Source organism: Cricetulus griseus, chromosome 5 (assembly GCF_003668045.3).
Source record: "Cricetulus griseus strain 17A/GY chromosome 5, alternate assembly CriGri-PICRH-1.0, whole genome shotgun sequence".
NCBI lineage: Eukaryota > Metazoa > Chordata > Mammalia > Rodentia > Cricetidae > Cricetulus > Cricetulus griseus.
Genome location: NC_048598.1, coordinates 139,201,039 through 139,213,268, shown reverse-complemented (window position 1 = coordinate 139,213,268; position 12,230 = coordinate 139,201,039). Strand labels below are relative to the sequence as shown.

Here is a 12,230-nt window from a genome sequence, read left to right as displayed (position 1 = left end):
ATCCTCATCCCTTTTTAAAAATGTCCTTCGGAACAATGACAGTGTGATTCTAAACATGCAGGACTGTCCTTCACATTGTTACATTGTTTTAGAATGGATCATATCAAGTCAAAGTGTCAAGTAATATTTAAGATTTTGCTAGTAATAATTCATACAAGTGTATGATAAAAATAAATAGGATATAGCTTTCTTGTTCATAGTAAAAGAAATGTGAAAACAAGAAAATACCACTGCACAATAAAAGTCAGGACCTTTATTGTTTCCATTACATTTTACTGCCAGGATAGAAAACTTCATATGTTGTAGAAACAAAAATAATATCTTTATCTTACCATTTTAATCTGGGAAAATGAAATATGTTTATTATAAAAATTCAGTCATAATGAGCAAGTGACATTGATAATATATTTGTGCCAAGAAACTTTCATTAGGGTAGCTGCTGTCCGGATCAAATGTATAAAAAGTAGAGATCAGAGAGAGAGAGAGAGAGAGAGAGAGAGAGAGAGAGAGAGAGAGATTGGGCTTGGACCTGCCACAGAGTACATATGCCATGAAGAGTATAAGAAAATCAGAGGACAACTTTGTGCAAGACCTTTCACTCCTGTTGTGTTTAAATTCATTCTTAATTTTAATTGTTTTTGTTTTTAACTTTTTTTCACTTAACAGTGAAAGATTGTTTGGACACACCTTTTACTTATTATAAGTAATAAGGGACCATATCAGAGTATTATTTGAAATAAAATGGAGAGAGTAATTAGGACTAATTCCAATTAATATGATTTCCCCCCCCAGGATCTTAGAGTTATCATGTGACATACACAAAAGAGTGGCTGTCAAATGGAAAGGGTGCATCTATCATACAACATTGGGTAGAAATATAAAAGTTCTGAATGCAATTTCTGATGAGCCTATCTCAATCTTGGAGTTAATAATATATAAAGATTTTTTATGATTAGCTTCAAGAAGACAATAAATCATTAGGACATAAACCAATGTACTATTATGCTGGTACTGAATCACAGCCGACCTAAGTGCCAAATTTGTTAAGCATACATTAACTGGTGACATTTCCCAGATTTACTTTAAAAATATTAACAGAAGATTCAAACAAATATTTGTCAATCTATCAATACAATATTTTATATAAATCACAAAACTGAAAAATACAGATGTTCAATAGGAAGTAATTTTAAGGAAATTGTGAATGTATATACTTTAATAGTCATTCACTTTGATTTTCACATAGAGGCATTCATGAAGGAACTGACTACATGGCAATCATATAAAGCTTTTTAAAGATTGTGCTTCAGTATGTTTTCAAACAATCTTTTAATTAAAGAATGGCATCAGAGCCTTGGCCCGTCACCCACTAGGAGAGGCGAGCCTTAGACTTTTAGCTGCCCACCACTGTTGGAGATACTTGAACTGGAACATCCCTCATCCCCATCTTGCACACTGATCCACAGATTCCAGGAGACAGCCCAAACCATACAGCCCAAACCATACAGCCCAAAGCATACATACTCCAATAATACATCTGTCATTATTGGAGCCTTGGTTCTGCACCCACCAGGAGAAGCACCACATGCAACCCTTGGAGGAAAAGATGGGAAGACCATAGTATAAGAACACATTCAACACAATAAACAGTAATAGGTCACCACTAGGGTCTAGGGGTTCTATACCATCAAGACCTAAATATTTCAATGCAGAGAAGCAGAAGAAAGTGACCATAAAATAACTTCATGAAGATTATAGAAGCCCTTAAAGGGGAAAGGAGGAACTCTCTTAAAGAAATGGAGAAAAATAGATGCATGAGAATTGGAAGAAATGGAGGAAAAGACTAACCAAAAACTGCAAAAAATCAATAAATTTCTTTAAGAAAGGAAGGAAAACCAAGAAAAACCAATCAAATTGGTAAAGGAAACAATTCAGACAGTTCAGGTTGAGTTGGGGAAAGAACAGAGGAGAGCAGGATGAGAGATATTGTAATAGAGATATTGTATAGATGTGTATTGTATTGTATATATTTGAGGAGAGATATGACACTAGGGAGAATTCCAGAGATCTACAAGGATGACTCCAACTCTCAATCTGGGCAAAAGTGGAGAAGCTTCCTTGAAAGCCCTCCACTGATAGTGAAATTGATGACTACCTTGTATGCCATGCTAGAGCCTTCATCCAGTGGCTGATGTAAGCAGAGGCAGATACCCACAGCTAAACACTGAACTGAACTCCTGGAATCCAGTTGCAAAGAGGGAGGAGTGAAGAGCAAAGGGGTCAATGCCTAGCTGATAAAACCCACAGAAACAGCTGACCTCAGCAAGGGGGAACTCATGGACCCCAGACTAATGGCTGGGAGGCCAACATGGGACTGATCCAGACCCCCCTGAATGTGGGTGTAAGTGGGGAGGCCTCAGCAATCTATGGGACCTCTGGTAGTAGACCAGTATTTATCCCTGGTGTATGAATGGATTTTGGGAGCCTATTCCATGTGAAGGGATGCTCTCTCAGCCTGGACACATGGAGGAGGGCCTAGTCCCTGCCCTGAATGATATGACAGACTTTGGTGATACCCATGGAGGGCCTCACCCTCCCTGGGTAGCAAGTGGGCAATAGGGTGGAGGAGGGGCAGGGGAGTAGGGGAGGGAGAGGGAGCTGGGATTTACATATGAAGCAAGCTTGTTTCTAATTTAAATGAAAATAAATTCAAAAAAGGAAAGACCAAACCTAAGAATAATAGGTGTAGAAGAATTTGAAGAAGCTCATCTCAATGGCACAGAAAACATATGCAACAAAATTATAGAAGAAAACTTTCCCAATATAAATAAGGACATGTCTATGAAAGCACAAGCTTATGGAACACCAAATTGACTGGACCAAAGGAAAAAAAATAATGTCCCCTTACCACATAATAATCAACACACCAAAGATACAGAATAAAGTAAGATTACTAAGAGCAGCAAAGGTAAAAGGCCAAGAAACATATAAAGGCAAACTTATCAGAACTACAACTGACTTCTCAATGGAAACTCTGAAAGTATGAACGTTCTGGATAGATATTCTATAAACACTAATAGATCATGGATGCCAGCCAAGACTACCATACCCAGCAAAGCTTTCAAACACTATAGATGGAGAAAACAAGATATTCCCTGGCAAAATGAGATTTAAATACTACATATCCACAAATCCAACCTTACAGAAAGTACTGGAAGGAAAAGTCCAACCTCAGGAAGTTGACTACATTCACAATAGCATAGGTAACAGATAATCCCACATTACCAAATGCCAAGAAAGGGGGAAAACACATACACACACAATACGGTGACCATCAGTAACTCTAAAACTAACAAGAATTAACAATCAATGGTCATTAATATCTCTTAACATTTATAGGTCTTAATTTGCCTATAAAAAGACACAGGCTAGCAAAATGTATACAAACACAGTATCCATCCTTCTGATGCATAAAAGAAACACACCTCAACTTTAAAGACAGATGTTATCTCAGAGTAACAATATACCTTAGCTGGGCATTGGTGGTGAAGAGTAAAAACAAAACTTTCAAAGAACACTAGCCCCTGCCCTAGGGCCCTCTTCTCTGCAGGAAATCACACCCGGAACTTTCTTAAAAAAAAAAAAAAAAGAAGAAGAAACAGTTCCCAGAATAACTACCCGAGGTTCTGATGACCTCTATGGAATGTTTCAACGCCCTAAGTGTGCCTCAGGTGTATGATTCATGTGACACATGGTTTATGGTTTAACTGAAGAATACTGTATGACTCTGATATTTCCCCATTCTTTTGTGGTTTTTTGCCTTTATAAGCCTGTTACAAATTCAGACCGGGGTCGAACTCCTCTACCCCTGTGTGGTGTATGGGTTTCGACCCCAGCATGCTGGTCTGAGATCTCGTTCCGTTTCACTTTCAATAAACTTCCTCGTGTGATTGCAGCAAGTCTGGTCTTGGTGCCTACTGGGTGCGCGCCTTTCCCGAGGCTTGAGTGAGGGGTCTCCCTTCGGGGGTCTTTCATTTGGGGGCTCGTCCGGGATTTGCGCGACCACCCAGGGGTCCTAGACCCACTTGGAGGTAAGGATTTTCATTCCTCGTTGTTCTGTTGTGATTCTGTGTTTGTGGATTGTTCAGAGATCTGGTGCGATCGCAGTTCTGGTTTTTGCAAACGCTCTAATCGAGTCTGCTCCTCCAGAGGGGGGAGCAGAGTGGACGGGGATAGACGTATCCGGGTGTCCACCGTTTGTTCGCCCTGGGAGACGTCCCAGGAGGACAGGGGAAGGACCAGGGACGCCTGGTGGACCCCCACGAGGAAAGTCAGGGGATTAGTTTCCTCCTTGACAATCTGTAGACCGTCTGACTCTTTTCAGGATTTCTGGTCGACTCAAGGTCGGCGATTTTGTCTCTCTGTTTTGTTGTCTTTGTGATTGTTCTTTTTGTGAAGTGTGATAGAACCAGGAATGGGACAGACCGTGACGACCCCGCTAACACTGACCCTGGACCATTGGACGGACGTTAAGACGAGGGCTCATAATCTTTCTGTTGAAGTCAGGAAAGGGCCATGGCAGACTTTCTGCTCCTCTGAGTGGCCGAGTTTTGGCGTAGGATGGCCTCCGGAGGGAACTTTTAACCTGTCTCTCATTTCCGCTGTCAAGCGAATTATCTTTCAGGCCTCAGGGGGACACCCTGATCAGGTTCCATACATTATCGTATGGGAGGACCTGGTCCAAAATCCGACACCCTGGGTGAGACCCTGGACGACAGGGGCAGAAACGGTGACGGTGGCCGTGGCCGCCAAACCGAAAGTACCCCCTCCAGATAAACCGGTACCTGCTCCATCGGCCCCTACGAAGATTTATCCTGAAATTGATGATGGTTCCCTTCTCCTCGACTACCCTCCACCCCCGTATCCTCAACCAGCTTCCCACGCACGTCCCCCACAGGTGTCGCCCCCCGCCGACTCCCGGACGGCCTCTGAAACAGGACCGGCGGCCGGAACCCGAAGCCGCCGGGGTCGTAGCCCAGGGGGAGAAGGCGCGGGGTTTGACTCTGCTACTGCCCTACCTTTACGAGCTTATGGACCCGCCCCGGCTCCGGGAGAACTGGTCCCGCTACAGTACTGGCCGTTCTCATCAGCCGATATGTATAACTGGAAAACTAACCACTCCTCTTTTTCAGAGAATCCCTCAGGCCTGACGGGGCTTCTTGAGTCCCTAATGTTTTCTCATCAGCCCACCTGGGATGATTGCCAGCAGCTTTTGCAAGTCCTTTTTACCACGGAAGAGAGGGAGAGAATCCTCCTAGAAGCTAGAAAAAATGTTCCGGGACCAGATGGAGCCCCCACCAACCTCCCTAACCTTATAGATGCAGCTTTTCCCTTGATCCGCCCTGACTGGGATTACAACTCTGCAGAAGGTAGGGAGCGTCTCACGGTCTACCGCCGGGCTCTAGTGGCAGGTCTCAAGGGAGCTGCAAGGCGACCCACGAATTTGGCTAAGGTAAGGGAGGTCCTACAAGGTCCGGTGGAGCCACCCTCTGTCTTTTTAGAGCGCTTAATGGAGGCTTACAGGAGATATACCCCATTTGATCCCTCCTCAGAGGGACAGCAGGCGGCTGTAGCTATGGCTTTTATAGGACAATCAGCCCCTGATATCAAGAAGAAGTTACAAAGATTAGAGGGGCTCCAAGATTATACTTTACAGGATTTAGTGAAGGAAGCAGAGAAAGTGTATCATAAGAGGGAGACTGAGGAAGAGAAGCAGGAGAGAGAAAAAAGAGAGACGGAAGAAAGGGAGAAACGGCGTGACCGCCGCCAAGAGAAGAATCTGACTAGGATTTTGGCCGCAGTAGTAGGTGAAGAAAGGGTAGAGAAAAGACAGTTAGGGCACCTGGGCAACAAAGCAAATAGACCCGTGGGCGGACAGAGACCACGACTTGAAAAGGACCAATGCGCATACTGCAAAGAGAAAGGACATTGGGCCAGAGAATGCCCCAAAAAGAAACAGAAGGGCCCTAAGGTACTGGCCCTTGAAGAAGATTAGGGGAGTCGGGGCTCGGTCCCCCTCCCCGAGCCCAGGGTAACTCTCTCTGTGGAGGGGAACCCCGTTGACTTCTTAGTGGACACTGGGGCTGAACACTCGGTCTTGACTGAACCATTAGGACAATTAGGATCAAAAAGGACTCTGGTCACAGGAGCCACTGGTAGTAAACTTTATCCCTGGACAACAAAAAGAAGTTTAAAAATAGGAAAAAGCCAAGTGACTCACTCTTTCCTTGTAATCCCTGAGTGCCCTGCACCGCTTCTGGGCAGGGACTTGCTGACTAAACTAAAGGCTCAGGTCCAGTTCACCTCGACAGGGCCGGAAGTCACCTGGGGGGAGACACCTATAGCATGTTTAGTCCTAAATCTAGAAGAAGAATATCGCCTCCATGAACCCAAGATTGAGAATTTGCCCTCTAAGGAATGGTTGGTAGCTTTTCCAGGAGTTTGGGCAGAGCAAGCGGGAATGGGACTGGCTAAGCGGGTACCGCCGGTTGTGGTCGAATTAAAAGCAGCTGCTACCCCCATCTCAGTCAGGCAGTACCCCATGACTCAGGAGGCTAAAGAAGGCATTCGACCACACATCCAGAGGCTATTACAACAAGGTATACTGATTCATTGCCAGTCCCCCTGGAATACTCCCCTCTTGCCGGTACGTAAGCCTGGAACTAATGACTATCGACCTGTCCAGGACTTGAGAGAGGTCAACAAGCGGGTACTGGACATCCACCCGACAGTGCCCAATCCCTACAATTTGCTAAGTTCCCTGCCACCGGAGCGGTCCTGGTACACTGTTCTGGATTTAAAAGATGCTTTTTTCTGCCTCAGACTACATCCAAGTAGCCAACTCCTGTTTGCCTTCGAATGGCGGGACCCCGACGGAGGACACACCGGTCAGCTGACCTGGACCAGGCTTCCGCAGGGATTCAAGAACTCGCCAACTCTCTTCGATGAAGCGCTCCACCGTGACCTTGCGCCCTTCAGGGCACGAAACCCCCAAATCTCTCTCTTACAGTATGTAGATGATTTGCTGCTTGCAGCCTCGACCTGGGAACTGTGCCTTAATGGGACCAAAGAGCTTCTAAAAGAATTGGGTGAGTTGGGGTACCGGGTGTCCGCAAAAAAGGCCCAATTATGCTGTCCAGAAGTTACCTACCTGGGATACACCCTCCGAGAAGGGAAGCGGTGGCTCACTGAAGCCCGAAAGAAAACTGTGATGCAGATCCCGACCCCCACCACTCCACGACAAGTACGTGAGTTTCTGGGAACGGCGGGCTTTTGTAGACTCTGGATACCAGGATTCGCCACTTTGGCGGCCCCTTTGTACCCTCTGACTAAAGACAAAGTCCCATTTACATGGAAAGAAGAACATCAGAAAGCCTTTGAAAAAATAAAGACTGCCCTGCTCACAGCCCCTGCTTTGACTCTGCCAGACTTGACCAAAACTTTCACCTTATACGTTGATGAACGGGCTGGAATAGCTCGGGGAGTCCTGACTCAGGCCCTGGGTCCTTGGAAGCGGCCGGTGGCTTACTTGTCAAAGAAACTAGACCCGGTAGCCAGCGGTTGGCCCTCTTGTCTGAAAGCCATTGCCGCAGTAGCCTTGCTTGTCAAAGATGCTGACAAGCTGACCCTGGGTCAACATGTGACTATAATCGCCCCTCATGCCTTAGAGAGTATTGTACGGCAGCCCCCCGACCGCTGGATGACAAACTCTCGAATGACTCATTACCAGAGCTTGTTACTAACTGATCGAATAACTTTTGCTCCCCCTGCTATCCTCAACCCTGCCACCCTACTCCCTGAAGCAGATGACTCTACTCCTGTGCATCGATGCGCTGATATCCTGGCGGAGGAGACTGGAGTCAGAACGGACCTGACTGATCAACCTTGGCCAGGTGTGCCTAGCTGGTATACGGATGGCAGCAGCTTCGTGGTGGAAGGAAAAAGAAAAGCAGGAGCAGCGGTGGTAGATGGGAAACAGGTGCTGTGGGCCAGCAGCCTCCCAGAGGGGACGTCTGCTCAAAAAGCCGAACTTTTGGCACTAATTCAAGCTCTGCGCCTGGCAGAAGGTAAGGCTGTCAACATCTATACTGATAGCCGCTACGCCTTTGCTACCGCCCACATTCATGGAGCTATCTATAGGCAGAGGGGCCTACTCACATCGGCAGGGAAAGACATTAAAAACAAAGAAGAAATCCTGGCTCTTCTAGAAGCCATACACCTACCCAAGAAATTGGCCATTGTCCATTGTCCAGGACATCAAAAGGGGACTGACCCAGTTACACGGGGAAACCAGATGGCAGATCAGACAGCCAAGCAAGCCGCCCATGGAACTACGGTGCTAATAGAAGAAATCAGAAATCACCCACCAGAGCCCCCGGAGCACACACATAAAGGCTGTGCCTTGACTGAAGATGGGCAAATTGTCTTACCAGCTAAAGAAGGGCAGGACTATGTAAAAAGGTTACATCAACTAACTCACCTCGGAACTGAAAAACTTAAACAACTAATTAAAAGTTCCAAATACTGTGTTCAAGACCTACACACCACAACAAAACAGGTAGTGGAGGCATGCCAAGCCTGTACTATGACCAATGCGGCCCGACCGTTCAAGGAGCCTGGAAAAAGAATGAGGGGAGACCGACCAGGAGTCTATTGGGAAGTAGACTTTACTGAAGTTAAGCCAGGAAAATATGGTAATAAATATCTTCTAGTTTTTATAGACACTTTTTCAGGATGGGTGGAAGCCTTTCCCACAAAATCTGAAACTGCTCAGGTGGTGACCAAGAAGATACTAGAAGAAATTCTGCCCAGATTCGGGATTCCCAAGGTAATCGGGTCTGATAACGGCCCAGCTTTTGTTGCCCAGGTAAGTCAAGAATTGGCCACTCAACTGGGGATTAATTGGAAATTACATTGTGCTTACAGACCCCAGAGCTCAGGACAGGTAGAAAGGATGAATAGAACTCTAAAAGAGACCCTTACTAAATTAGCTATTGAGACCGGCGGCAAGGACTGGGTGACCCTCCTCCCCTTTGCACTTCTTAGAGTCCGAAACTCGCCCGGGCGTTTCGGCCTCACCCCTTATGAAATCCTACATGGGGGACCGCCCCCCTTAACGGAGTCGTGCGGGATATTGGATCCTAGCACTTACTCCCCCTCCTCTTCTGCTTTATTTACTCACTTAAAGGCCTTAGAAGTTATTAAAACACAGATCTGGAGTCGAATTAAAGAAGCCTACGCTCCAGGAACCATCACGGTGCCCCACGGGTTCCAGGTCGGAGACTCAGTCCTGGTCAGACGACATCGCGCTGGCACGCTTGAGCCCCGGTGGAAGGGACCCTACCTGGTGCTGTTGACTACCCCCTCAGCAGTCAAGGTCGACGGGATTGCTGCCTGGGTCCATGCTTCCCATGTCAAGAAGACACCCAGTCAGGGCAAGAATAACCATGAAGAAAATTGGACAGTGGCAACCAGTGACAATCCTCTTAAGCTGCGCCTTCGCCGTAGCCCCAACCTTGGGTAATAACCCCCATGCCCCCCAAAAACTAACCTGGGAAGTGCTTAACGAAGAGGGCGACGTCGTATGGTCAACAACCGCAGTGCACCCCCTTTGGACTTGGTGGCCTGATCTTGCACCCGATGTCTGTAAGTTAGCAGCCGGCTCTATGGCTTGGGATCTTTCCAGTTACACTGACTTAGAAAAGCCACCCCCAGAAGAACAGTGTGTCCCTCATGGCATAGGGAGCACATTGGGGTGTTCAGGACAGTTTTTCCGAGCCAACCTACAGGCAGCAGACTTCTATGTCTGCCCCGGGCAGGGACAATCCAGAGAAATGAAGAGACGGTGCGGAGGAGCTGCAGACTATTTTTGTAATAAATGGGGATGTGAGACTACAGGAGAGGCCTACTGGAACCCTTCCTCCTCTTGGGATCTAATTATGGTTAAGAAGGGTCGTAAGCCAGAAGAGCCAGAAAAAGGAGAAAGAGATCCCTCCAAATACCCAGCTTATAGGACTGGGTGTGCCTCTGGAAGCTCGGATGGCCCTCAGGGGCCTTGCAAAAACAATTATTGTAACCCCTTAAATATCAGCTTTACCCCACAGGGAAAACAGGATCGTCAATGGGTAAGAGGAAATCGGTGGGGATGGAGAGTCTATACTGGCAGCGGGGACCCTGGATTCGTTTTTGTCATTAAGATAAAAATAGAAAGTCCACCCACACGACCCGTAGGCCCCAATTCGGTGCTTGATAACCCCATACCCAGGCCTGAGAGGCCTCCTCCTCCCACCCTGTCACCAAAGGAAGGCTCATATTCTCTCTGGACTGCACCCCCACGTGTCCCTATGGGGACTGAGGACCTTCTGTTCAATCTGCTTGATAGTGCATTTGTTGTTTTAAATCGCACTAACCCTGCTGCTACTCAGTCCTGCTGGCTGTGTTTTACTTCCAATCCCCCTTACTATGAAGGAATAGCTCAGCTACGTAGCTATAATGTTACTTCTGATCACTCACATTGCCCCTGGGGAAGCCAACGAAAGTTAACCCTGTCTGCAGTGTCAGGAACTGGACTGTGTATAGGAAGAGTACCTACCAGGCATCAGCCCCTCTGTAATGTAACTATCTCCAACCTGACAACTGGCCCAGATAAATACTTAGTACCCCCTCTCGATACCTGGTGGGCTTGTGGTACCGGCTTGACCCCCTGCCTCCATACTTCACTTTTTGACAATACTAAAGACTTTTGTATTTTAGTCCAATTGGTACCTAGGGTCATTTATCATGATGATGCCTCGTTTATAGATGAATTTGACCACCGTGCTCGCTACAAGAGAGAACCTATAACCTTGACCTTAGCTGTTTTGTTAGGACTCGGAGTGGCGGCAGGAATTGGAACAGGAGCAGCTGCCCTCATCCAACAGCCCTATTACTATAATGAACTCAGAGCAGCTATGGATGCGGACTTGGGAGCCTTAGAACAGTCCATAACCAAACTGGAAGAGTCATTGACTTCATTATCAGAGGTAGTATTACAGAACAGGAGGGGATTAGACCTGCTTTTTCTAAAAGAAGGAGGGCTCTGTGCTGCCCTAAAAGAAGAATGTTGCTTTTATGTAGATCATTCTGGTGTCATAAGAGACTCTATGGCAAAGCTCAGAGATAGACTAGAAACCAGAAAAAAAGAAAGAGAAACACACCAGGGATGGTATGAAAATTGGTTTAACCGGTCACCCTGGTTCTCTACGCTAGTCTCCACTTTGGTCGGGCCTTTACTCATATTGTTGCTAATCCTGACCTTTGGGCCGTGCATCCTCAATAAACTAGTAGCCTTTGTAAAAGAAAGAGTGAGCGCTGTGCAGGTAATGGTCCTAAGACAACAATATCAGGTATTACAAGAAGCTGAGGGATCGCTCTAAGATTAGAGCTTTTACAAAAAGAAAAAGGAGGGAATGAAGAGTAAAAACAAAACTTTCAAAGAACACTAGCCCCTGCCCTAGGGCCCTCTTCTCTGCAGGTAATCACACCCGGAACTTTCTTAAAAAAAAAAAAGAAGAAACAGTTCCCAGAATAACTACCCGAGGTTCTGATGACCTCTATGGAATGTTTCAACGCCCTAAGTGTGCCTCAGGTGTATGATTCATGTGACACATGGTTTATGGTTTAACTGAAGAATACTGTATGACTCTGATATTTCCCCATTCTTTTGTGGTTTTTTTGCCTTTATAAGCCTGTTACAAATTCAGACCGGGGTCGAACTCCTCTACCCCTGTGTGGTGTATGGGTTTCGACCCCAGCATGCTGGTCTGAGATCTCGTTCCGTTTCACTTTCAATAAACTTCCTCGTGTGATTGCAGCAAGTCTGGTCTTGGTGCCTACTGGGTGCGCGCCTTTCCCGAGGCTTGAGTGAGGGGTCTCCCTTCGGGGGTCTTTCAGTGGCACATTCTTTAATCCTAGCACTTGGGAGGCAGAGGCAGGCAGATTGCTGTGAGTTCGAGGCCAGCCTGGTCTCCAGAGTGAGTGCCAGGATAGGCTCCAAAGCTACACAGAGAAACCCTGTCTCGAAAAACCAAAAAAAAAAAACAAAAAAACAAAAAAAGAATATACTTAATTTCAGCAAAACCATCTCTAAAATCAATCACATACTCCACATACTCTACTCGGCAACAAAGCAA

The 12,230-nt window shown here is 46.4% G+C and overlaps 1 protein-coding gene across 1 annotated transcript; it reads left to right on the top strand.

Moving 5' to 3' along the window:
* The first annotated feature begins 4,089 nt into the window (after window positions 1-4,089).
* On the top strand, window positions 4,090-9,632 carry LOC113836206. The gene is given in 1 exon segment (XM_027419634.2): window positions 4,090-9,632. A coding segment is annotated over 1 exon segment (5,109 nt). The 5' UTR covers window positions 4,090-4,474; the 3' UTR covers window positions 9,584-9,632.
* Window positions 9,633-12,230: the final 2,598 nt, after the last annotated feature.